This window comes from Limanda limanda, chromosome 21 (genome assembly GCF_963576545.1).
Source record: "Limanda limanda chromosome 21, fLimLim1.1, whole genome shotgun sequence".
NCBI lineage: Eukaryota > Metazoa > Chordata > Actinopteri > Pleuronectiformes > Pleuronectidae > Limanda > Limanda limanda.
Window position 1 is genome coordinate 6866092 of NC_083656.1, and position 27239 is coordinate 6893330.

A 27239-nucleotide genomic window follows, 5' to 3' on the forward strand; every position below is an offset into this window, starting at 1 on the left:
CAATAATATGAATATATTGAATCAGGGATAATTAATATATATTCAATTTGAAAACGTTACCAGCATTCAACCCAATGGTAAGTGCACTATATAAGAATATTTTCTCTTTATACTAACACACACTATATTGTGTGTACATATATAATAATTTCTACATCTGTATACTGTTAATTGTAAGTTATAATAAAAGTGTACTTGTATTTATGGTTAAAAAGTTGAATGAGGCTCCATATACCTATTATCGATTGTAAGAACGATTCTGATTGGCTCCATTTTTTTTTGTTTTGCCAATTTCAAAGAATAATTGAGATTAGCTTAAGTGACCCGGAGCAGCCTCCTTCCACCGCGGCTCCATTTGTCAACATCTATCTGTATTGACACATGAATATTTATCCCCCGTTTGCTCGGTTGTCTTTCTGCGAACGTGGATTAAATCAGTCTCTTGCCGGATAATTGATCTCGGCCCGAGACAGGTTGAGGTGGAACGATGGGATTTCTCTCTGCCCCTCTCCGTCTCTTTTTATTTGCTGCTTTACTTAATTAAATCCCGATTCAGCTCGGCGGCGCTCTATCAACGAACGGTTCTGCCGGAGCGCAACACCGAAAGCAAACAGACGCGTGAGAACATGCAGAGCAGCACGGAGACGTCGGGAAGATCGAGAGAAACACGTCAGATCGTTTGATGATGAAATATCTTCCCGGTTAAGAACCACCCACCGCCTCTATTACTTCTGGGTTTTTTTATCTCTTACATTTGCTTGTTTGAGTGGTCCGTTCCTTCTTTTCTTCTTCTTTGATTCAGTTCAATCCCGCGTCTTGTGCTCCCCAACTAACTGATCTGTTTATCTCATTTGACACCTTCCTGTGGAGGAACTGTGCGAGCTGCAGCTCAGGTGAAGCCGGCAGAGAAGCTACGGAGAAGAACCCGAGGCTGCACTTCAGACGGAAAATGGAGAATATGGAACAAATAGAGGAGATTATTCTTTTTCCTGCCTCCTATATGTCCTCTGGGGTTTGGCGGAAGTGCACATGACCATTTATAAGGAGAATATAAAGGCTGATTAAGTTACATGATGCCCTCTGATGACACATGTGGAAAACTGTATTAACACCGTAGCATTAGTGTCTCACTAGATATGAAAAACAAATCCAGCAGAACCCTAAAGGAGCTGAATTCCCCAAATGCTCCCTCTGGTGGAGTGCAGATGACTGTCCTGAGTACAGCTGAGAGCACTTCAGGGTCTTACCTGCACCTGAACTCCGGCTCTGAGAGATCTCAACCATCTGATACCCCTGAGATAAGAGGAAACACACAAGCGTCTCCATTGAATCCCATATTAAAAACCGCAAAAAATGACATGTAACTATCAGAGCTGCAGAAAGGCAGTACTCGAGACAAACCTCAAAAGATCCACGAGAGTTATCAAAGCCGCCTGTCAGAGTGCTCGCTGTGCTTCGGAGATGAAGACGCGGCCTCCGTTCTGTGTCCACCGCTGAAAATCATCAGTAATGAGGAGCAGCCGCTCTCCTTCACCAGCTGAGCTCACGACGAAATGCCAAGTTAAATGCTGCGGGCGACTTCACAGGGGTCGTGCCGCCGCCGCCTTCAGATCCCGACGCAGTCTCTTTTGTGGCAGCCAAACGCTCGGTCATTACTTTATCGGAAGTCTTATGGTGCATTTGATGAGAGGAAGAGAGAGAGAGAGAGAGAGAGAGCGGGAAGACGTGCCGAGTCGATGTTTGTCTGTCATCTCCTTTGTGATCTTCTTAGGTCTCATTTTGGATTTTACGGGCGACATGGCAGCGACAAAGACGCGTGTATCTGTTCTCGGCCCGCGGGTGAGATGTCTTTAAGTCGAACTGATTTCCCCTGACTTTTATCATGACGGAATTTAGGTACCGCGGCTATTTTTGAGAAGAAACAAGCTCTTTCTGAGATGTTCGTTGAAAGAGCCAGTAGCTGCAGGCCTCTGCAGGTGGGCGTTTCCCTTCGCAGGGTGTGATTTAACCTCTTTTCCACATATATGAACTCTGGAAAATATAGAGAAACTGGACATTTGACCTTTCACACATGTCCTCTTCAGACTTGATCTCCATCCGGCCATTATCTGCTTATCCTCGGAGGGTTGCAACGGGAGATGGAGCCAAACATTGGGGAAGAGGTGGGATACAACCTGGACAGGACACCAGCAATAAACCTAATCCCGATCTGCATGTTTTTGCACTGTAGGAGCAAGCTGCAGAAAACCAATACAAACTCCACAAAGAAAGACCATGGTAAAACCAGGATAGGAACCAGGAACCCTTTTGCTGTAACCACCCAGACGCCCACATCCTTTAAGAAATGCTCTCCTCTGTAGAGCATGTGGGAAAAATGTAAAACATCACCAACACGTCCACTTGCTCACTGGGACTTCTCCAGAAAATGACCTTCCCCATTCACATTTCTGCTCAATTGGACATTACACAGACTTAATACTTGGGAGCTGGCAGGGAAGCATCCGCTTAATGTCAGGTACAACGGATTTGGTCATTAGGTTCACGTTCACAGCTCCCAGCCATGAAAGCAGAAAGAAAAAGAAAAATCTTCTGCTGGAGAGGAGCGGGTGGAGGTTGATGGGGGTTGATTACTCACTGCAGCGGACTGTATTAATTAATGGCTCTTGCGAGTGGTCAGTGAGCCTGTGAACACTCTCATGCAAACATCCACCACCGCATGCAAATAGTGTCATTACAAGTTCACTCACTGTGACCCACGCCCGCTCCTCGCTCTGCACAACCTCCCGACATCAGGAGATTCTCAACACAATCAGTGGAGCAGAAACTTCTGAGCAAACAACCACACACGCTGGTGAGTTGACACCTTGAATCCCAAACACTGGGTTGATGTAATTCATTTAAATTAAAGACTTCAACTAACCCAATTAGCCTCAAACAAAGCACTTACTACAGATTGCCCCTCGCTCAGTTAACAAAGATTTATTTAGCTTGCTTTACATATGAAAACACTAAGAACATTCCCCGGCGTGTCAGCGGTCTCGTGGCTAACTAACCGACGCTGGGGAAATCTGTCAGAGTGTCAGAGACCTTTAATCCCCGAGCTCCTCCTGGCAGGTACTGACTGAAACAAATAATTCAGGCCAGGAATTAGACCCATCCCAGGCCACCCTCATGCAAACCATCACTCTGCTGCATCACAGAACTGCACTAAACATACCTGTCTCCTTGCAATGTGTACCCTGTACAACACTCCACTCCATATACACTTACTTCACATCATATGTGATATGTGTTAATATAAACCATATTGATATTATATATCATTTTATACAATAATATTGTCTTTTGCACACTCTGTCTACATATTCTTACACTCATAGTATATTATATTATCTATTGTATAGTCACATACTTATATTTATACCTCTACTATATATCATATATTATATCATACTCTTTGTATATTCTTTGTATATATAAGTCTATAAACTAAAACTAAAAGCTGCCATTATTACTATATACTGCTATTATATTGGTATAATAACTATCATATATAAATATATATTATGTTATATTATATACTATATATACTGTACTATTTTTATATACTGTCTAGCAATAACATTACCATCATATCATCAGTACTACTACCATCATCTTGCCACTGCACCTTATCTACCTATTTATCTTGTGTTTCTGTTTGTATTCTTTCTACCTCAATATTTTTTTTTTTATTCTATTGTATTGTATTTTATTGTATTCAAATATACCGGCTGCTATGACGACTTAATTTCCCTTCGGGGATGAATAAAGTCATCTATCTATCTATTTTTATTCTAACCCTGTTGTACATTTCTCTACTCGGTTCATGTGGAAAGAAAATTAGCCACATTCAAGAAAACGATTTGTGACTGACCATTGAATAACATTTGATTATACATGTATATATTAAAACCTATTCCTGTTATTAAAGGAGGAAGCTGCATGTGTATAGAGTCGAGTCACAGCAGAAACCATGTGCAGGATATAATTACTTCTGTAAGTTAATAAAACATTAGGCGCGAGGTGGTCGTTCTCCTGAGTGTGCCCCTGCTCTCTCACTTCACTTCACTTCTCCCAATGCTCATCAACAATGGATGATTATTATCATTATCGACGGCCATTATCCAAGACGCTGCGGACACACGCACACGCCTGCAATCCTCAGCGGTTCAGTGACGTATGGCCGTCATGCACAGGAGAGGTCACAGTGGCTCAGTGCTGCCTCTTATATCATGGCTGCTCTGGCTGACTGTTCACCAACGTGACCCAGAGACCACCAGGAAACGTCCCAGTGCTTCCGACGGGTTGTCCACCGTCACCTTGGGGTAATGTCTTGAAAAATTCAGGGTTGCAGTGCATGTGGGAAAGAAGCTTTACATTTCAGAGCCAGCTTGCTGGGTGGATGAAGCTAGATATGGCAGCAGAGATGTCAGATATCGATTCTGATACCTGGACTGAAAAAAGAACACAAAGGAATAAATCTAGGGAATGCAAAGCAATCAATTACTTCCTTTCGAAAGCTGTTGACATCCTGACATACTTGCTCTGCCTAATGTCACTGGCCAACAGAGCATGTCAGCTTCAATGCAACTGTGATTTCTGAGAAAAGAAAATTGCAGTTTAATCCGGGTGAAATGATCTACTTTAAAGACGGGGTTTCATATCGGGTAAATAGATTCCTGCACTCGCCACTTATTTCCAATACTGGTATCGGATAATCTCCAAGGACCATTCTGCTTTACTGACTATTCATCCTTGTGGCCATTTGCAGTACTGCAACTAAAAAAATAGCACCTAAAGGCGCCAAAACACTGAGGATTTAAATTAAGTAGTTAAAAGTCACCTTGACACAAAAAGGTTTATCACAATTGACATTCCAGTAGCTTGTTATATGTTATTACACAAGGGTGACATTGCTTTCCTGTGAAATCAAATTCAAATCAATTTAATGTACATTTGTTTACAAGTGAGCTGGTATATATTATCGGTAAACCACAGACCAACACCTCTTGAAGGCTTTAATTGATTTCAGGCACGGCGGATTTCTTTCCAGCGCGTCCGTCCCGGGCTCGTTAACTCTCCGCTCGGAAAAAAAACAAGGCGTCCTTCGTTAGCTGCGTGTGGACATGTGAGTCTTTCATCTGCGTTCGTGACAGGCCTGCGGAATAAAGCTGAACGAACCGAGCAGAGGCGTGAATGTAGAATTTAGTTTAATTAGTGTGTTAGTATGCATGCGAGGAATGATAAGGTTTGTCTTACACATAACATGTTAAATGTGTTGTGAGAGGAAAATGAAAGCTAGGAAACTTTGTGAAATGATGAAGACAGTTTCACACTTGGGGCCCAACTTTTCTTCTTTTATTCAATCAATGAATTGAATGTGCCAGCTCAGGTCGACCCCAAGCCGAGATGATGGGATTGCAAAAGTGCGAAAAGGTATGATTTTCTTCCCGTGCTTATAATTGTGTTGCTTTCATATGGCAGCTGGGTGGGGTAGCGGGGGGACATGGTCCATTGGCTCTAAGCCGAGAGAACGTCCGCCCTATAGCAGGATGGATCAGCAGAGGGGCGACAGCATCGTGGATTAGTGCAGCCTGTCAAGGTCTGACGCTGCAGTGACAATTTAATCGCTGAACTGGCTCCCCGTAGAAAGAGGGAAAGATGAGAGGAAGGAAAAACGGTACAGGGGGAGTTAAGAGGCAGTGGTCTTCATTTATGAGATTCATTTTGTCATATCAGACTCTGTTAATACTGCTGTCAACATCTCCTGGGTCCTTGGGAGGAAGAAACAACAACAACTCACTCTCACGCAGACAAACACACACAGGGAGCACTCTGAGCGTATCCCTAAGCTTAACCCTACAGTGAATTGCCAAAGGAAACGGCTCTTTTTGTCATCGAGGATGAGGGAACACACGCTTCCTCATCGGGATAGATGAACATGTCTCCTCAGGCGTTCACACACACACACACACACACACATTCCACATTAACGTAGGAAAGGCTGTTTTCTCACATTAGTCATCCATCAGACTGGTTTTGAAGGAGAGCACATAAAACAAATCGATATTCATTTAAATAGGAGCCAACACCGCATGTCAAAGTTAGTTGAAGCAATCAAATGTATGAATAATTCACAGGCGCACAATCGCTCATACAATAAGCCTGTGAGGTCTGATCAATCAGAATCAATACGCACAATATGATGCAACGGACGGGCGATCGTGGAACCTTTTGAATGTGGCAGGAACACGATGTGCGTCAACAACACCTAGTTATTTTTCTCTTTCTGCTTCTGGCCCCATCCTAATAAGGGAAGAGGTTTCCATGGTAATAGTAGACACGAACTACCTTGAGCTCCACCAGGCTTTTAAACTCACACTCGAAGGACAGTGATTTCATCCTTTGTGCTGAGGTGAATAAAAGCAACACATTCGGAACATTCGTGGCAGCAAGAAAAAGCATCAGGCGGGTGTGACTCTCTCTTCTCTGATCAGAGTGATTACGAGCGGCTTCACGCTTTTTGTGTGTTCGGTGTTTATCAAGCAAAGCAGGGTCAATTCCATTAGCTTTATTGTTAACGTCGCATTTAATTGATGCTGCAACCGCACGCATAGATTTGATCTTGAGAAAACAACCATTATCAGACTCTCATTTAATCTGTATTTATACTTTTTAATAGGTTTCAGGTGTTAGACCGTGAAAGATGTCATGAATATACACGCACTGGGGTAAGTACTAGCAATATAAACATCTTAGAATGAAGGCATTTAAATATATCACCAGTGGAACTTAATATAGTTTGTTGTGATGACATCAACCCGCTCTCTACTTTGCTTTACACTCACAATTTGCATTTTCACATCAACATTACAGGCTCACATCATGATTAGAATGAAAAAAGAACAGTACCCATATGCAAATGCTGTTTTCTCCTCACGCTTCTCTCTAACAAGGTGGCAGCATCAGGCCGTTTCCGCTATAGAACCAACTTGCAGCGGTTTTGCATCATCTGTGCAACACAACTGAGCCTCTGCGTCTTGCCATGTTGATACAAGGTCGGCACAAGTTGCGAAACATTATGTTAAAGGAAGGCGAGGAGTTTGATTAAAGGGAGACCGGCTGATTTATGCAAGAGAAATCCTCCATTTGAGTCAAGACGAGAAGATAATTTGCAGCATGGGGACGATGTTTCTGCACAAAGACAAGTCTGCCTGAGAGTAGAAACCATCAGTGAAGAATCAATTAAGAATCCACTTCTATCCCTGTTTTCAGTAAAGCCTGCCGAGCTTCTTCATGCAGTAATGACCACACGTCTGTTTCACCAGCACAATGCAGCAGGTGGCGGCCAGAGCTGCAGTGCGCCCTCATTCCAGACACATATATTCCACAGCAGCCTCCAACCGTGGATAAATACATGCTTTTGGTTTGCTGAGCACATGTCAGGCGGATTCTGCCGAGACTTTGCATCAAAGTCAAAAACCTGCATCACTGAGCAGGTCCAGCATTTATAACTAGAACCCGAGTGGAAACGCTTTGTGTTTGTATTGCGAAAAGGCAGAAAGAACATTAACTTGGGCTGGGGCGCGTTGTGTGTAAGAGTCAAGCTGAATGTACGGTGTTCGTGCAGAATGATCAATTACAACACAGTTATTTCCATCAGATATTATCAGAGGCCATATAGTCCTATTTAGTCTCGTGCTCCGGGAGAACTTTAAGTGGCTCTGGCAAGCTGCGCTTCACTGAATTACACACATGCCCTCCTGTTATTCACAGACCTCACATACAGGGCAAACCAATACATTACTCTTTGCACTAAAACAATTAACCTCCCAGTGGCTCTACTCAGAACAAACAAAAAAAACACGTGGATAATACACAGATTGGATATTTTACCGGATTACCATGAGTGTGGTTTCGCTTCGCTGGAAGCCAAGAGGAACAACAACATTGTGTTTGTTGTAATTATTATGCACCGCGGAAATTCAGGTGTTGAGATTTAACATTTTTATCCTTTAACCACCCACCAATAAATCACAGCAGAAAGTGCACGATTAAATGCGCTGCTATATGAAAGGGAAAAAAATGTAAATGCACAAACAAAAATCATTTCTAACACTTTCTGAATAATGCGACTGGAGATTTTAACTCGAATCCTTCATCTGGGGAAAAAAACTAACGTTGCAAGCACCATAATGGATGGAGTGACACTTTAAGAAGTTAGCTGTGGACTCGGTGGCACCGGCACAGCCGAAGTGTCCCCACGGTGTGCCGCAGGTTCTATTCGTCTCTTTGTGTCCTGACCCTGGGCATTGATTCTCATGGGATCACAGCAACATGTGTTCATTTCATCTGGGGTGCCCTATATACGCCCGTGGCGATTCTTTACCTCTGGCGTGGGAACATACTTTTCTGTGCGAGTGCTGTGGTACCGGGGAGATGAATAGGAAAATGTGATTGAATGATATGATGTCCAGTGGACGATAGGTAAATATATCCCCATCTTGCACAGATGGCATCTTTCCGAGCCAGAGTCTTTGCGACTGCGATCAGGGGATGGAGTTGCAGTCAATCTCACCTGTCAATCACATTTTATCATGTTTATCCAGCATCAAATAACAAGATAAATCCAAACTTTCTGGATAAAAGAATCACTTGAAAATAAGTGATAAAATCAGAGAAATCGAGAGATGTGTTTGGTCCATATCTCGTCCACTAACATGGAGATGGTCGATACTGCAGTCAGCCACCAGGGGGCAATCACGAAGCTTTGGCTTCACTTTAGTGGAGCCGTCATGTCTTCATCACCAATAACAGAAATGTACATATTGTGTATTTCAGGGATTTTTCTACCACCCTCGGGGGTTTTGGCCGATCACTTAAGGAATGGCTTGGTTCACAAAATACCCTGAGTGTAAAGTGATGTAATTCCTGGTTGATCTATAGAATGAATATAACTGAGCCGTGATGTGTTGAATCCCCAACATCATGGAATCTTGGAGTTATTGTACATTAATTCTACTTAGTGTATAAGAGGGGCAGAGCGCTGATGTGGAAGTAGGTCTTAAACTCACATTTGCATATTTATTTTGGGCTTCTTATTAGCATTGGCAAACATGAGCATCCAGCATGAGGGTGTGTGTGTGTGTGTGTTTGTGTGTGTGTGTGTGTGTGTGTGTGGTGAGGGGGGGGGGGCTTAGTAACGGAAGAGAGAGCGAGGCAAATGTTTCATAACAAACTGAATTGATTCCCAAGTTCAAAACTGTGATCTCATCCAATGATTCAAGATTGTGCAGTCATCTCCACTTGTCTCATGTTGGAAAACATCCAACCATCTCTTATGCCGTTTGCGCCGCGGCTCGGAGGAGAACATGACGTCAATGGAGGCAGAGATTTCTTTCAAACTTTTACTTTCTCTGCTCAAAAGGCGGGAGCGGCGGGGGTGAGGGGCGACTGTCATGACGCCGCTGATCTGACATCGCTCGGAGGGACGACTGATCCGCGGCTGAGTCTCCGGCACCATGAACCTGGGGTGTGAACAAACTTTTTTTTCCCAGTTTTTACTCGTATCCAGTAATGTGAATGGTCGATCTCTGGGTTTACCTCCCTCTGACAGGAGGACGAGGAGAGGAGGAGATCAGGTACAATGTGGCATGAATAACCCTAATGGCACAGCAGCACCTGGACCGCTATTTGCAGCTTCGGGCTCATTGTTTTTGTGGTTTGACATTCCATAAGGTTGAAGCCCTGAAATATAAAACTGCGGGACGCCATTCTTCAGCAAACACAAGTCGACTGTACATTACCTGCCCAGCGGGAAACGGCTGCGATCCCAGGTAAACAAAAGGCCGTTGAAGACAGTTGAACATTTCACATTCAAAATGAAAGACAAGTGAACAATGAAGAAAGACTCCTTCATGCCAGGGAATGGAAGGAATCCGTTTGAAAGGTTTGACAAGCACAACTTATTTCGACTGCATGGACTCGCTGTTCTGACTTTGTAGTGGTCAGAAAGCCTTTATTTTCAAAGGACTCTTATTTGAGGGAAATGACGATGTTTCTTTCTGACTTTCTGTTTCAGCTTCTCTCGGGCAAAGGAAACAACCTTTCAGTAGAAGAACGCACACAAACCTATAATCATTTTTTTCTCGGCTGAGGAGAAATCGCCACATAGGGCAACTAGGTTAGGGCCTCCAGTCTGTTCGGACTCCTATGGTATGCAGTCATTCCGCTGTCACTAATTATATAGTCCAGAGGGTCGCTGCTATGAGTCTTCAGGGTTTCTTGATGCTTCTGTTGCGCAAATTGTTGAGCTGGCCTCTGTAATTTGACAGGAAACACACACTGAATCTCTCTCGCTTATCTTTTACTTAATCATAGTCTCGCTATCACAGTGTGTCGTGCAAGTAGTGAAGATTAAACGGTTTTTTTATTACTAAAATGTGGCTTGTTTCTCTATTTGTCAAACACAAAGTCCAGTGAGCTTTAAAGATGAAAATGCTAAATGCCCTTGTGATAAAAACACATGGTGAGCCGCCACGGTTGCTTATGGCAGTAAACAAATGCCAGATTCAGGCAGCCGGGGTTTGTGATGTCACAAACCTAAGGAACCAATCCTCTCAACTTGTGGGTGGGGCTCAGTAGCTTGAAACGAATGAATATGTCATTTTAATAGAATAACTAAAGTTGTGGGGCTGTAACATGCTACTGGAGTGGGACTTTAATTAAATACATGATTTCCTGAGTGTTTATTATATTTTTGCATAATGTATATTTCCTGAAAGACAAGACTCATGGTCATGTGTCCTTCATGAGGCAATTTTTTTGCATGGAAATCTAGACCCGGTGAGTACATGTAGGTTTAATTAAAGGGTACAAGTGAGGCATGTTTCCATTGATATTTCACATGAATCTGCAATTAACATATAATCACATGTGCATAGGCCTGCTATATGATATGATATGCAAATCAGTCGTTAAAGACATTCAAATAGCACAGGTTTGTTTCTCTTTACGTATTTTAGTTTGTTTGTCACATTGTACGATTGATTTGAAGTCAGGGGTCTATTAACTGGAGCTTCCTGCATTTAAGCTGGGGTGTGAGTGACTGAAGCTTCACGGAGGGCAACAAAAGAAAAAAATTATACAAAGAAAAGAAAATTGCAGAAGAACAAAAGAGTCAGCTGCTCTTCAAGGATGATCAAAGAAGGATCCTGCGAATGCCTTCTTCTCCACGCCTGTCATTAAAGTGCACCTCATACCAAAGAGGGAACATCAAACTATCTGCATGCAAGATGGAGGAGAGGAGGAGAAAAGCTTTTTTATATACGAATGGTTCCACTATTAAAACTTTTGTCCGACCAAATCGAAGGTCACATTTGTTCCCCGATGTTCATCCTGTGTGTGTTTCAGAGAATCAGCTGCATCTCCGCTCCCTGGGTTAATCATCTGGGTGATTATGGATCTCAGGGGTTTGCTGAACTATTATTAGATTTAGACAAAGCAAATATTAATTTTTGCAGAGCACCCAAAGCGAAGGAGCAGAAAACACATGCTGAGGGTTTGCGATCACTATGGAGAGGAAGGATATGGGTTCTAATAAAAGACAATATTTTGTTCCAGACATGTGACTGATGAACATACATCGTGATTTGATGAAATACTTGCAGGAGAGGCGAAATGCATTGTGGGAAGTGGAGTTTGTTTGTTAGTTTAAAGTTTAAAGTAGTTGTTTGGAAAAAGGTTGACGATCTAAGGGAGAGTTTCATTGATAAAAGCAGCAATTAAGACTAATGAAGAAGAATTAGACCAAGACGATGTTCCCGCTGACCAAGGCTCAGGCGGCAGAGAGATGAGGAGGAGGAGGAGGAGGAGGAGGAGGAGGAGGAGGAGGAGGAGGAGGAGGAGGAGGAGGAGGAGGAGGAGGAGGAGAAGCATCTTGGCGAGTTTGCCAGTTTTATTGTTTTTTAAACACAAAGTTCAGGGGAAAGGAAATGATATTGGAATGAAAGCCAAAGGTTAAAGCTATGAAAAGTTTGTCTTGATTTCATCTCTCTATCTAATTCAGAGGCTGAGAAATGAAAGTTTTTGTAAATGTTGGCAATTCTGTGAGCTCTTCACAAAACCCTCATGTTTAAAGTGTTTGTTTTCAACCAAGGCCGAGGTCTTTTTTTGTATTTGCATTAAGTTATTTGAAAAGTTATGCAGCCTTGTTGTGTTGCTAAGCTCGTGCATATTTTTAGAACCTGACCGCATCTTTAAGAGCTAACCAGCCCGAAAAACTGTCTGGTTAACTTTATACCTGGAGGACTTTCTGAAGGCTGCTGCAAAACACTCCCGCTGCCCACAGAGGAAACCAATTTGTTACGAGTGAGGTTCTGTGCTTCTCCTCCCGACGTCATTACTGCAGAAATTAACCAGGGAGAAAATCTGTCAAACGGCCAAGACTCACAGCTGTCACAGACGATGAACTCCAAAAGACTGAAGTCTGAGAGATGCCGACTGTCAGAGGGAAATAATTATGCGGCAGGAAGGAGAGCGGTTAGAGTCAGCTGACCGGTGGGAGCGTGAGAGGTTTATGCAGCGTGCGCTGTCGGGTGGTCACGGGAGGATGAGGAAAGGGAAGTTCAAATCCCTTCATTTTGTGGAATGCAAAGTGCCATCGCTCATTAAAATGTGAGGGGGGTCATTTCGGGACACACTTGATGAAGTGAGCACTATGGATTCACTGGATCTCCAGGAGCGACTCACTGGATCTCTGGATCATTGGTGCATTTTAGTTGCACTTGCACAACGATTTTCCTCGCGTTTCATCGCCCGAAGAACACGCTCCATCGGGACAAAACAGAAAGCATGCTTGAATGAAAATGACCCCAAGGTTAGCGATTAGAGGGGAAAGTCAAAGAGAGGAAACGTCAATGCTGAGAAAGTAACCGAACGCCTCACACACTGTCACACACACACACAGACACACACACAAGATCCATCCCACTCACCTGCAGTGCCTGTGAACCCCGGCCACGGTTTCGATGATGGAGCATTCTCCCTCATTCAGACAGAAGGCCAGGTCCTTATCTTCCACACACGGCTTGAAGACCTCCGAACGTGGACTGGGGAGCGTGGGAGCCACTGCTGGAGACAGAGGGGGAGACAGGTTTAGTTAAACTTGAGCAGATGAACATTTAAACAGACAAAACTAAATTCTTTCAACTTTGCTTCTAAAAAATGGTTGCAAATTCACACATGGGCATTTCTCATTCCTTTTATCTCTTTGATGTGCCACTGGTTGTAGTTTCTTCTACACTAAAAATTCATCTGCTCTCCGCAGACTCAAAGAGACGATTCACTCCTTGTTGATTTCTGAAATTCGGGAGCTTCAGGAGAGAAGGCCATCAGCGCCAATGCCTTCATTATGGACTGAGAACAAAAATACCTAAAGACTTTTTAACCTGATTCAAAGTAGAAATCATGAATTAAAGCAAATCCAGTGTCATCAACGCTATCATTCAGTATAAAGCATCTGCATTCTCTGTGTTTATCCAGCTGTTTGTTTCCTGTGAGGTCGTTTAACCTCACTTCTTCACTGAGTTTCCCCATCTGGTTGCTTTGGTGAACGCAGAAATAAATAATAGAGGTAAAGGCAGAAACGTTACATCACACAGAGGCAGGGCACAGCGAGCGCCTGGCCTCGGTGATGCAGCCTTTAATTCTCTTCTTCCAGTCTGACCCTGAGCTGCTCTCGCATCACGAGCACTGCAATGCAGGGTTCTCCACCCTGTGAAATATGCACAGCTGTCAGGCATGTGGCCACAGCGACGCCCAGCCGTTGTGCCTGCTAGCATGTGCAGCCACACAAGTGCACACACACACACACACAGACACACACACACATACAGTGATTATCACTCAGGAGCGCTTTCACTCCATGATGTAATCAAGCATTGAAAATTGGATTGACTGGTATTACGCTCAATACCTTGCCAATACAATGGGATTACACATCTGATTCTGCCTTCATCCTTTTATAACATGCACGGCGACACACGTGTACGCACACAACATATTCTTCCGACTGTCATTCCAGGCCTGTCTCTGTCATCCTTTTGTGTGAGTCGGACAAATCTTTGTTTCGCCCAAGCTGCTTTATGTGTCGGCCACTGGCCTTTTGTCAGCAGAGGCTCTAGCAACCAATCGCGTGCGGATGGATAAAAACTTGGTAATCCCTCTTTTCTTTTTTTGTTGTGCCCCAGCACCCACTTCCATCTGTGTTTTGTTTATGGCCATTGATCGATGGATCTGGGGCTCTTGACGTTAGGCCCCGGAGATGATGAGAGATCAGAGGGAAGACAAACAGAGATATGTGGCGCTCCTGGGGCCCGGACCGGAACTTTGGAGGATATCGCTCACGCCACTTAAATGCAGCAGCTCACACCACATGTGCAGATGGGTTCTATACGTGCTCAACAGGATATACATGCACCATCTGTATCTGTTGCACGTCTTGCTTTGCAAATGCTAATTTGTGGATCACTTCTCATTTATCAGCCCCTAGAGTTTGATGCATACGAAAGTAGGCCTTGAACCTGAGCTGACTCCTTCACTCTCGAGGCTTTAAAACACATCGCGTCACGTCTTGTAATATAAATCCCACAGATTCCCTGTGTGCGTCGTTCCAGAGGTTATCTATTTCAAGAGGAAACTTTAATAATAGAAAATAGAACACAATTCTCCCCTGTGTTTTGGACGTCTGTGGCAATTATTGTCGTGACGTTAAAAGTCCCTGGCAGCTTTTACTTTTAGCGGCGTTGACCACACGTGAAAATCGACACGTTTGATATACGAAGACAACGGACGCTATTTTAGGTCAGTGGCTCGGGTTTAAGAGGCAGAGCTGTTCTGACAGAGGCCCAAATTGATTTTGTACTGTAAGCCTCACCATTGATATATTTACATTAGAGAAGCCAAGGTCAGGCGGACACCAGACACCCTTTTAGTACCTGCATCAAGAAATCCTATCTGTGCTCGGACGATTCAAAAACTTTATTCGCCCAAACTTGTCATCTTCACCCAAAAGAGGCCGGAGGAGAAAACGCCCTCTCTCTCTCTCTCTCTCTCTCTTTCTTTCTCTCTCTCTCGTACGTTTCGAGCGTTGCCGTCAGTCCATTTGTCACATGTTGGTGACAGGGCACAGGGGTGGAGCGTGAACCACACAAGGTCGTCTCCGCAGCAATGACACAGCACTTTGGGGAATCGATGATGATGTATGATGTCCCCATATATTTTTTTCATGAGGGGCAAAGCTTCCAGAAAAAGTCCAAGGGACATGAGGGCAGCACCTTTTGTATACCGCTTCGTTTTTTCCGACAGCGGATGTGCCAGTTTCGTACCCAGAGAGACAAGATTGTCTTAAATTAAACATGGCACAGCAGAGTCTGTGCAAAGAAACTCTAGCATGGGTTGGTCTCAGAGGCGGATCTGGGATTTTTCTAAATGAGGGGCCATGAAGGGGCCACAATTTACACAGAGGGGCCGATGATAGGTCCAACATCTGTCCACAATTCCTTTTGTTCTTCAAAAAGTGTAGAAAATATAAATTCTTTAGAAAATGTCCCATTTAATTTTAGTATTGTTCGTAAGTGACTAGTTTATGTATTTATATATAAAAAAGACAACTTACAAAACAGAGGCACTTCAGGGGCCAATCAGATTCCAGCACCGGATCAATCCCTGGATTATATTCCCTATTTAACCAGTGATCAATACCCGTTACTAAATTATTCACTTCATGCTTTTCTGCACTAATTACCTCGAACAAATCTGCAATATGAAATGAAGACTTTTCCAAGATTCACCTCTCTTAGCCCTGTTGGCCACATCAAGGAACAAGTCATCTTCACATACAGTATGTTTGGCCTCCAGCAGAACAGGCTGTCAATTTCTACCGGCGTCTCTTTTCATCACTGTGACAGGCAAGAAATGGTAAAAAATCTGCAGCGTAGCGAGGACAATTTTTCCTGAACGAGCATCTGTCAAACGGGATCCTGGTAAAGTGCTACGATCTTTAAACAGCAAGAAAAAACAGCGAGTTAAGAGAGTAATTAATCAGGTTCTCAAGTAGCAGAATGGAGATAATACGGGTATTTATATTTTGTTATGTTTCCAGTGTTGTCATGTGTTTAATATCAAGGGATTGACCCCTGAGGGTATCACCATAAACCCTGTAACACATCCATGCAGTCAAACCAATTAATTATTGCACGTTTCTATATTAAATTAGTAATGAAATCAGACTTTTTATTAAATGAATCTCCATCTTCATTATTGAGGTAATAGCTAATAAATGATGTGTCCCTTGGTTTGGATTATTATTGAGATGTAGTGTCACGACTAATTATGACAAACACAACATACTAGTTGCCACTAGGCTAATTTTTCAACACTTCTAATGAAGCCTCTTTTTTTCTTATTATCCCTCAAAATAAAGCCCTCCTCATGAAAGCCTCCAGCAAACTCCATGAAACACAGCTACCGTTTGGTTGCTGTGGAAAAAAACAACTAAACACACATTGTGGAAAATGTGCTAATAAATGGCAGCTGCATTGGGAGCGTGATTCATCCCGGACTCTTTGAGATCATTTTCACGTCTCTCACTCCCCCCCGTTGCACAAAGGCAATCCAGATTGTCAATTCCCTCGGTAGCTTTCAAGGAATCCACTGGCTGGGGATCACAGATTCACATGATGCTTGAGAGATCAGAGTTATCTGAGCGGAATACTGAGCCTAGCACTTTCCGCTCAGTCGTTACTGTTGGATCGCCTTTGTGCACAATCTTCAAAAAGTCTTTCAGCGTAAAGTAAATGTAGGATTTTCCTCATTCTGATACGTATTTCTGTTGGGCGGGGGGGGGGAGCCCTTCATTATCTGTTGTTGTAGCGTGAAGGTTACAATAAGCAAACAACTGAAGCAAAAATCCCACGAGCTGCAGCAGGCGAATCAAAAATAAAGGTGAATGTAAATTCTGCATGCGTGCTCGCATTACAAATGTCATTGAGAACAACACATGAGACATATTATGGGGTTTTTTTATTCAGAAAAAAGTGACAGAGCCTGATGCTCTTATCTGTAAATGTGCAGACATTGAGCTAATCAAAGTGCATGGATAAGTGTGTTTACCTGAACTTTGACCCTGAAGCAAACTCAGATCCATGAAGCCAGAATCATGTTTAATGGAAACAGTCGCCTCCACAAAGCAAACCTGCCCTTGGATTATCTTAAGTGTAATCACTGGTGAATGTTCCATTTGTGAAGCTTTGCGACTGCTATCGTACGAGAGAAGTCGGCTCGGTTTCGCCGTCCTGCTTTTCGCGTTTTAGCTCCGATGCACCATTACCTCCGACTGTTAATTAAAGTGCGACTGGAAGCAGCGGTGATGTTCCCGTTTTTATCTGTAACGACTCGAATCCTGTTTCTAAAAATCTCGCATTTACGTGTCCATGAGGTCGGGAGAGAATCTTCTCCGTGCACTTCACAGACGTTTCCTATTTGCATGCAGTGAGATGCATTCAGAGCCACTCTAGACACGGCCTCCTCGCTGCAGACAACACAAGAGACAATTCCATTTACAACTCGCATTTTCCCTCTATGGCTTCCTTCTAATGTGCTCATTAGTGTTCTTGTGCTGAGCCTTATCCCCCAGGAGACAGTGGTCGGGAGAGAAGCGCCTGTGTTTACTGCAGTACACATCAAAGAGAGCCGTACTACGTAAAGGCAGAGTCCTGAGAGAGCCCGCTGATTGCTTACCCATCATGCACTGCTGCCTTTTGGACAGAACCATATTCGGATAAAAAGATATAGTTCAGTGGATATGAACCAAAAAATTGGCCTTTGACAAAACAAAATACCGAAAGATATTATTTAGACACATGAAGATATGGTTTAACTGGACTTATAAAAGTGCTAAACATGTGATTTTAATGTGATTGTTTGAACTAAGTGATGCTGCATCAGATATTCAAGGACTAATTTCTGAGCATTCTCATCATCTCTGAGATTCAACCTTATAAAATGTGATAAATAAAAGCCGCTAAGCTTACAGTTGTGCTTGTACTGCTCGACTGAGCCACAAAGTTCATTCTAATGATAAACAGAATCTTTCTCACTTAAACTCCACTGTACATTGCATTGGCAGCTGAGGTCAATAAAGTAAGAGACGACGCAAATCAATGTGTCTAATGTTATGTTATGTCATAGATAGATGTCAATACAGATGTTGGTAAACAATCTTGGGATGTAAGAAAGTACATGTACTTCAGTGTACATTGTTCATGCATCTGTACGGCACCTGGTTAGAATTGTTTGGGTACTTTTCACTTTTACTTCGGTACATATATCAGCAAATACCTTTACTTCCTACTTGGCAAAATTCCTTTGCATTAGGGTGTAGGCTCCACTCCGCAAGTTACTTTTACTCTTAAACTTAAACTATAAGTAAAAGCAAGTACTTTTACTGAGGTAGAATAGTTCATTTGGTACATTTCATTTACTTGAGTACATTTTGGGCTATTTATTTGTACCTTTAAGTTAAATGTTTGAGAACTTCCTGTATATGTTCTATACTGCATAAACAAGCTGTGACTGGTAGAAAGTGGATGTTTAACATGACTTTGGGGATTTTCTGTAGAACAAATCTGGCTCTTATCACTTTTCTCTACGTAAATAAACAGCTGTCAAAGTCAATTTCACTGTTTGATCTCAGGCACCGGGAGACACTAAGCTAGCATTTTAGGTTGAGGATTAGCACACATGAAAGTAATTTAATCCAACTACGGCAGAACACGTGGCACAAGATGCTATATGCTGCGTATAGGCCTTGTTGCATAAGCTGTAAACAGCACACATGAATATTTAAAATACATTGAGCTGGGAAGCGTGAATAAAGGCAGATAAGGCTGTGGGTCAATAGGTATAAGCCTTAAGGTTCACGAGACACACATGTCATAGCCTTGGTCTGTTTGTCAAATATCACACACACACACACACACACACACACACACGGATTGTATAGCTTGCATGTTCATCACGACGACAAGCCCTGAGGAAGTTCTGTCCCTGACCTGAGACAAACAAATAGTCGTTGACCTGCAGAACATTTGGTTAAAGGTTTGCAGTCGCTGCCTCGGTGCCGGGTTAAAGAGATCGCAGCCTTGGTTTCCCGTGACATCCCGGTGATGGGACATTTGTCACAGTTACTCCGCGCGTCCTTCACTCCCGTCCCGGTGGCGTCGGCTGCGGAGCCTCAAGCTGACACGCTGCACGTTAATCGCCCAACTGTTTTGCATTTGCTCAAACAAACACGTCAATAGTGGAACAGTTTTGCCGTTGACGGATATGAAGCTGCAAAGGTTTTTGTGACACCTTCGAGGCACAGTCATTATCTAATCGTATCGGGTTCTGGATACCTCCACTGTGGCGGGCCCAAAGCAGCAGGTTAATAAAGTAGACCCCCAGAAGACATCAAACATGCATTAAACCTAAAGGGAACTAATGAAAAGTTTTAATTATCTCCATATCTCCTGACCCGGTGTCAGCTGAGTCTTGATTAGAGTTCGGGTGATCGGCGTTCGCACAACAGGCAGAAGTCTTCGAGCAGCTCCGGACTGCGCTCGCCATCACACGGCTCAGCTCGGTTGTTGTCCTATGTGAACTGTACCTCAGCTGGAGGTGAGTTGTGTTTGTGCTGTCAGACACAACCTGCATCACCAATAGGAGGAATGATGCAGACATCGGGGGTGCGGCGGCTGACAGACGAGGGAGTGTGACATTTTTGAGTGGGACTGATACTTGACAAAAAGCACCCAGACAATTTCTGCAGAAGGGAGGAGAAATTTGTTTTTGTTTTATCCTCAGCAGAGCTCTGAGGAAACTGGAGCCACATTACTTTATTATCTTTTTGTACAAATGTGACAGAGCTTTTAACGGATCACGGAGCGCAGACGTAAAGATGGACAACACGTGTGTCTACTTCCACAGACCATCCAGAAAGGAAGCCAAAATACCCCTGGATTAACCCCAATGTTTTACATCTGAACTGATACTGTAGCTCTACTAAACTTCTGCTCTTCTCAGCAAAGAAAATTAAACGTAGTAGATCATTTTAAATATCTGTTCCCCTATCATACAGAGTAGCGATAGGGGATGTGTCCCATGTCCTGAATGCTAACATGGAGGAGGAGGGGTTTATCACATGCACTTTATATAAAGTCTGTGCTGTGGACTTGCAGCTGTTCCTGCTCCAGATGAAGTATTACAAAAGTACTTTTAAGAAGATAATAGGAACACAGAGGGGAGCATGAATATCGGGATGAGTATTGTCAGGTTATTATCAGCGCCGTGGTGTGTTTTTTTGATGTCGTCTTCAGGGCTTTCGGAGATAATTTGCCACCTCGGCTGCACATTACTCCGACTGCGGCGCTGATGAAGCCACAATGCCCTCTGACTTCAAATGGAGTTCGCGGCAGCGGCGCTGTGACCGAGAGGCAGCGAGCGACTCCTTCTTTCTCTCCACCTGCACATCCTCCTGTGGATGTTTTCTTCTCGGGCGATCAAGGTCAACACGTAATCCTTCAGAGGTGATAGACTCACTGTTTAAGACCAGCATCGCTAATGAGCTCTATAAGAATGCACCAACGCAGAGCGGTGTTATTAGATGCAATTTCTCCCGTGCTAATTTGTCTTCGCAACCCATTTGCAGTAATATGGAACCAGACGGATAATTTATCCTGATTCATTGATTGTAATTTGGGGTATAATTATCATAATATACCACCAGGAGGGAGAAGACGACGTCACCGCTCATGGCCTCAGGAATCACACAAACTGCTGCTGCCAGTTTGGTTTGTCTTCTTCGCTGCTTTTCTTTATTTTGTGACGGATCTGTGCGTTAATAGCGAGTCCAGATGATCTCTGCAGCGATACGCGCCGCACATTAGCGTCGCATTAGCTAAAGCGCTGTGAAGTACAGCGGACACCAGCCCAGCCGTAAACATGCGTCCGTTTACTCCGGGGGGGAAACTCGTAAAAGCTCTTCAGAACGGGATGAGTGCCTCTACCTCATATTCAACAGTGGCCGATGTACTTTAACGCCATTATCTCCATTACTTACAGAGCAAATACAACGGAGAATAACCAGCAACTGGAGAAATAAATTTGAATCTTTCGAATGCATATTTAATGAGTGGGGCTGCTTTAGTGCTTTGTTGATTTTTGCCACAGCAATGGCCTTTGATTTGGATTTGGAGTGCAGGAGAGGACGCGCAGAGGGAAACGAGACACAAATTAATTAACGCTTCCTGTTATTGTTATTTTTGCTGAAAAATACTGTAAGTACCTGTTGTTTTGCTTGAGGAAAGCCTGAATACACATATGTGCAAGGAGGCATGGAAGCAGTGACAAGCAGATATGGACTCATAGACTTACAAATTAAATGCAGTGTATAGAGGGGTTTTATATATTTAATAAGGACGCACAATATCCACAATATCCAGCTGGAGTTTGCAGCCCGAAACGTCCAATCTCCTCCTGATGAAAAGCATCTCTTACAAATTTCTAATCAACTATATCACCTATTAAATAACACCAGCATAATTAGTTTTCGTTATTTGCAAACACTCATCTGCAGATATGATGATTTACGATTTGCAGATATGATCTCAGTCTGTCCTCGGCGTGAGTATTTCCGTGCACAACATGCCTCCGTTTAATTTTTTTTTTTCCACTTCCATGAAAGGTCTTTTGTTCTTCGTCGCAATTTATTAACAAACCATTCATCAAACGTGACATTTTTGGCTTCGTGTGCTTCTGACTGTTTCCACGGTGCCGATACCACACTTGGGCTCGTCTTGGCAGTGCCCGTCTCCATCTGCCTTTTTCTTTCTCCCTTCTCTTTTTCTGCATTTAAGACTATATTTAAAAAGGATGGCATGAATCTTTAATCCTGGGGGTCCAGAGGATTATTCTTTGCCAGGGGAGTCTGGAGGAGAGACTGAGAGGTGCAGTTGACTGAGTACCTAATTGTGTCCTCATTGACTTACTGTAATATCATAGCTCACGTTACAGGTTGCTAGAAGCTCCACAATGCAGGTTTTTTTCTAAGCTGATGAGGAGAGGTGTGCATCTCAGCTCATCAGTATCAGAATCATCGTGTTATCTGTGATATGATTGTTGTGTTAAAACTGCCTCTTTTTCAAAACCCAGTGTGTTTCATTTTCCCTGCATGAGCATTTGCCATGCGTCCTCTTTACGCCTGCCAAAAAAATATTTGAATTGGAAATGACTCAAACTACTGTTTCACGCAGCACTCATCTCGAGATGCAGTCTGTGCACGAGCAAACAGATCAAATAATCATGAAAAGGGAGAAAGAGAAAGCAGGACAGGAAAAGTTGGAACGAGTGATTTGTCTCGACCACAGCGTGTGAACCAATCAAAGACAGAGAAGTCGCTTTGGTCACTGGTTACCTCTGTGTTTGTCTTCTGTCTCTCTGGGTCTATCTTTTACATTAGTCTAAAAGAATGCAGACGATTAATCACAACCCAGAGAAGGAGGTGCAACATGTGAGCACTCGACAAGACAGACAAAACACACAGCATCGGATGCATTCTGAATTTCAAGCTTCGTGGTCTCTCCTCTCTTCTGCCTTGACGCCACATTTAGCTTTTTCTCCCTGCCGCCCTCCATCTTCCTCTGAGACGCTGCAGAAACGCAACATCAACATGCATCGCCATCCGAGCCGCGGCGTAAGAGGACGATTCGGCCGCGTGGACCAGAGAGGAGCTTCCTGTCAGCGCGGTTGATTAAAATTCCTGGGAACCAAGAATGCAGGGTGTGATGTACGACGAGCAGGTGGTGTGGGTTTAATATGCATGAGCGGCGGCTCCTGCATCTGCAGATTGGCAGTCACTGGGCTCGCCTGTCCGCTCTCCTGGCAGCTCTCTTGGCATATGGAGCCACTGAGGGCATACATGAGCATAGCAGGGGGGCTGGTCTCAGCACCCACCAATAACAATTCACCCTTTTGGTGACTCCAGGGACCAGAGAGAGAGAAGCCGGCTCCTTGTGGCCGAGATGAGGGAGAAGGGGAGCGGGTTTTTTGTGTCGTATATTTTATTGATTTCATACAAACAGAAGGGAACATCAAAAGGGAGAGGGATTAACGGAGCTGGTGTAAAAAATTGACTAGGGAGGGGTTTGGGACTTGTGCTTACTGGAGGGAAGATGTGATTAGCCCCGGCACCGTCTCATCTGGTGATTCTGTTGATATGAAAAAGCAAGAGCAGTCCAGAGGGGGGGGGACGTCAGCTGAGCTCGTGCTGTCTTACATTGTGTATCAGACACACACACAGACGGTGCCTGGAAGAGGTGCATCTGTGCTCAGGCCTGTTTGCTGCCTCTGCCAGGGAGGTTATGTTTTCAACCTCTGTCTGTTTGTTTGTTTGTTTGCAAGATTACACAAAAAAATAAATCTGATTTCCACAAAACCCGGTGGAAGGAAGCGAGAAATAAACCATTCAATGTCGGCAAGGGGGTCCTGATCCAAGGGGCAGATCCAGGATTTAGTTTTTCCCCACTGTCTTTACCATTTAAATGATTGAGAACATTTCAGTTTTCCATATTTTAACATTTTTCCACAGGGAATAACTGTCGGATCACGATTAAAACAATCAGGCATATTTAGGAGAGCGATTTCCATGAGTGGGTGCAGCTTGATTGTAGGATTGTGGGACTGAATGCACTTTATCTACCAAGTGTCATTCTTTGTATTTTGGTGAGTGTCTGCTGCTGCAGCTGGAGGAGAAGCACAGCAGGGGGTTGTGTGGCTGTCACTCCACTATTACACTGTGATTTTGATGTCATGTTTTGGTCGTGTGCCCCCCCTATGGAGGTCAGCAGGTCACCTGACACGTTGGTGGAGCCACACTCCTACAGCCTCTGACACAAACCCCCTTTCATTCAAACTGCTGCCTTTGTGTTGCAGGTTTTCTTTCCTTACATTCACTCTTCAACCAGCAGCTACTTCTAATGGTGCAGATAAGGTAAATAAGTTACATTGCAATTACAGCATTAATACCAGGGACGATCAATACCTACTTGCTTCTCTCATTAGCGCTGGAGCCAGGATCGGCTGCAGCGAGATGGAATGGGCCCAGTGGCACTTTTCTAAGGGATCACTGCAGAAGCTGTGCACCCAGAGAATTTAACGTATTTTAAGGATTAAGACATTTATATTACAAGTTATATTTTCTTTAGTTTCACAAAGTAATAGAACTGGTGGAGAGTTATAAAATTAAAATGGCTTAACTCACTTTTTAATTCAATATTTGACTGGCTAAAAGTGAGTTTTTGCTTTGTCATATGTTGTTTGCCCCGGAGGTTGTAGTAGAATCAAGCAAAGTCAATAAAAAGAAACAAAATGAGAGACCCCCTTACCCCTTTGTCTTACCTGGATTTCTCCAGGTAAGACATTTTACTGAAGAAATGTGACGTATTATATCTTTAAGTTCGAGTGAAAGGAGGCGTCAACAAAACAATTAAAATGTTATCAAACCAACTTAAATTCACATTAACATCCGCCTCGGAGCGCCCAGAGACGTATTTTAAGGATTAAAACATTTATATTACAAGTTATATTTTTTTATATTTTCCCTCAGTAAGAGAACTGGTCGAGAGTTATAAAATCAAAATGGTTTAACTCACATATTAATTCAATATTTGAGTGGCTAAGAGTGAGTTTTTGCTTTGTCATATGTTGTTTGCCTTTCTCCAGGTTCCACATTTTTACTGAAGAACTGTGACGTATTATATCTTTAAGTTCAAGTGAAGGGAGGCGTCAACAAAACAATTCAAGTGTTAACAAACCAACTTAACTTCACATTAACATCCGCCTCCGAGAGCCAGTGAAGTGGAACAATCTATAGAAGGTGCAATCTGTTTCACTGAAGGTTAATAACAGAGTCCACACCTGCATTCAGTCATTTATAGACAAATCCGTAAACACAATGAATGGACTAATTGGATTACATTAATGATAACTAGCTCGGAAAAACTCACCAGGGGACGACAGTTAATCCCAATTATAAATCCCACTCACTGTGCATCCCGTGGACGAAGCCGAGCCCCGATGATTTCCCTCATCACCCCACTCGGCTCGATATAGCCAGCGGTATCTTTGGGGTTTGCTTCCTGTCTCCGCCCACCCACAATGATACAGAAAACGCGCCCTGGCTTTATCGCCCCCAAAGCTCGACAAAAATAAACCCGGATAGAAACACGCAGCCACACACACCCGCGTTGGGAGTGGCGGCAACAGGATTACACGCCCTTCAGAATGCTCACTCTCCGAAGGAAGACAGAGCTCTGATCCAATAATGGTGACGTGCAGAAACAAGGAAGAGGTTGCCGGGCGGCCTCCCTCTGACATCTCTGAGATAAGGTGGCGCTTTTAAACGGATTTAGCAAAAAAAGATAAGTGGAAGGGGGGGTTGGGTTTGTTAGTGACAACAAGTTTGTGAGGAGTATTAAATTGATGTTGCAGGTTTTATAAGCACAGATGCACCTGAAGCAGACAAACACAAAATGTGGTGCATGTCCAATCGTGCAAAAATGCCAGAGCGGCACCGACGCTACATCAGCGAAATACTGTTAAGCCCCACCCGCTCTCCTCCGGCCTTAAGGGCGTGTCCGATGTATAATTCAAGCCAAATCATGGTTTGTTTGTCTCCTCACCACCTGCTGCGTTTATGTGCACGAGTTTGTGAGAAAAGACCAACGCCGTCTGTGTGCGTTTGTGTTCAGAGCTGAGCCGGGAAGAGAGTGGTGAGTGTAGAGGAGTGACCTCGTTCTCCGACACACACACACAAACACACACACACACAACAGCACAAACAAGCCTATTTTAGTATGTTTTTCTTTCACTTTTTTCCCCAAAGTTTTCCGTAATTAAAACAAACGCACACATCGAGCAGCGCTGAAAAATGTCAGTTTTAATTGCGAGCTTCAAACCGGCCAGCATGATCAATGGGGTTTGATGTTAATGCGAGTCGCCCTGCACGAGTGTGTGACGTGATTAATGGCGATGATTTCTCCTGTCACGCCGGAGCCGTTAAAATCCCCTGAAAACATATCGCTCCCCCCCCAAAATGTTCTTCTCCATTCTCCTCTATGGCCTCCATCAAAGGACGTACGAAAACATTAAACCTGACGGACAAAATGTTGTGCGTTGAATGATGGTCGTGTTTCTCAGAAAGTGGTTCTCTCCGGTGCCTGGCATTCCCTTACAGACATATTAATCAAAGAAGAATCGCTCGGAGCCATTTGGGGATGAATACAACACAGTCCCCCTCGTTGCTCCACACAACAACACCGCCGCTTCTTGATATGTCACACTCAGTGAACGCCGGGGGCAAATATATTTTACCGACTGGATGTTTGTTTCCAAATTACTGCAAAAGACCTCTTGAGGAAACAAAAGGTAGAGAATTCCGGCTGCATGGAAGAAGAGGGAAAATGCAAGTATCTCTATATTTGTTTGTTTCCATTGAATTTGGCACGTTAGGGACAGAAGATTCTGCACATTGCTCAGAGATAAGCACTTAAAAAGAAGCTCAAGATCAAGTTCTTCTGAATGGTAAACAAACGGCTTCATTGGAGAGCGGCTCCTGATGAATCAATGCAGCAAGTGACGGCTGTTTGCAGCAACAGTTGCTCCAGACGTCTGAACTATGGTCACATAAAGAGAAAAGAGCCTCTTTAGCAAAGTGAGAAACATTAGTACAGCAATATGACACGACGTAATTAGATTTTCATAATGGGATTCCAGCATTTATACTCGCACAAGTAAAGATATGAGGATTTTGATAAAAGCATTTTGACATTAGAGTCAATCGGCATCATTAATTCGAGCATAGTGATGCCAATTCCAGCCCTAGCCCTCATCCTAATAGTATTGTCATATAACTGATGTAACAGCCACACCGGCCATTACACTGCAATGGCCATGTCTTCGTATACTCTACTATAATACGATGTAATTATGATGAATCAGACTGCATTAGAATAGAAAGAAGAGAAATACAATGAACAATTTGTAATTCCTAACATTTGAGTTTCAAATAGTCCGAATCACGATCTCTGAGCCCATCGGCA

At 43.5% G+C, this 27239-nt stretch overlaps 1 protein-coding gene across 1 annotated transcript in view; it reads right to left on the minus strand.

Annotated features, from left to right (window-relative positions):
• The window catches only part of nrg3b (neuregulin 3b), a 186539-nt gene that overhangs the window by 83713 nt on the left and 75587 nt on the right, over nt 1-27239 (minus strand). Inside the window, exon 2 of the mRNA XM_061095547.1 lies at nt 13038-13173. Within this exon, the coding sequence (XP_060951530.1) occupies nt 13038-13173 (136 nt within the window). The remainder of the gene's footprint in view (nt 1-13037; nt 13174-27239) is intronic.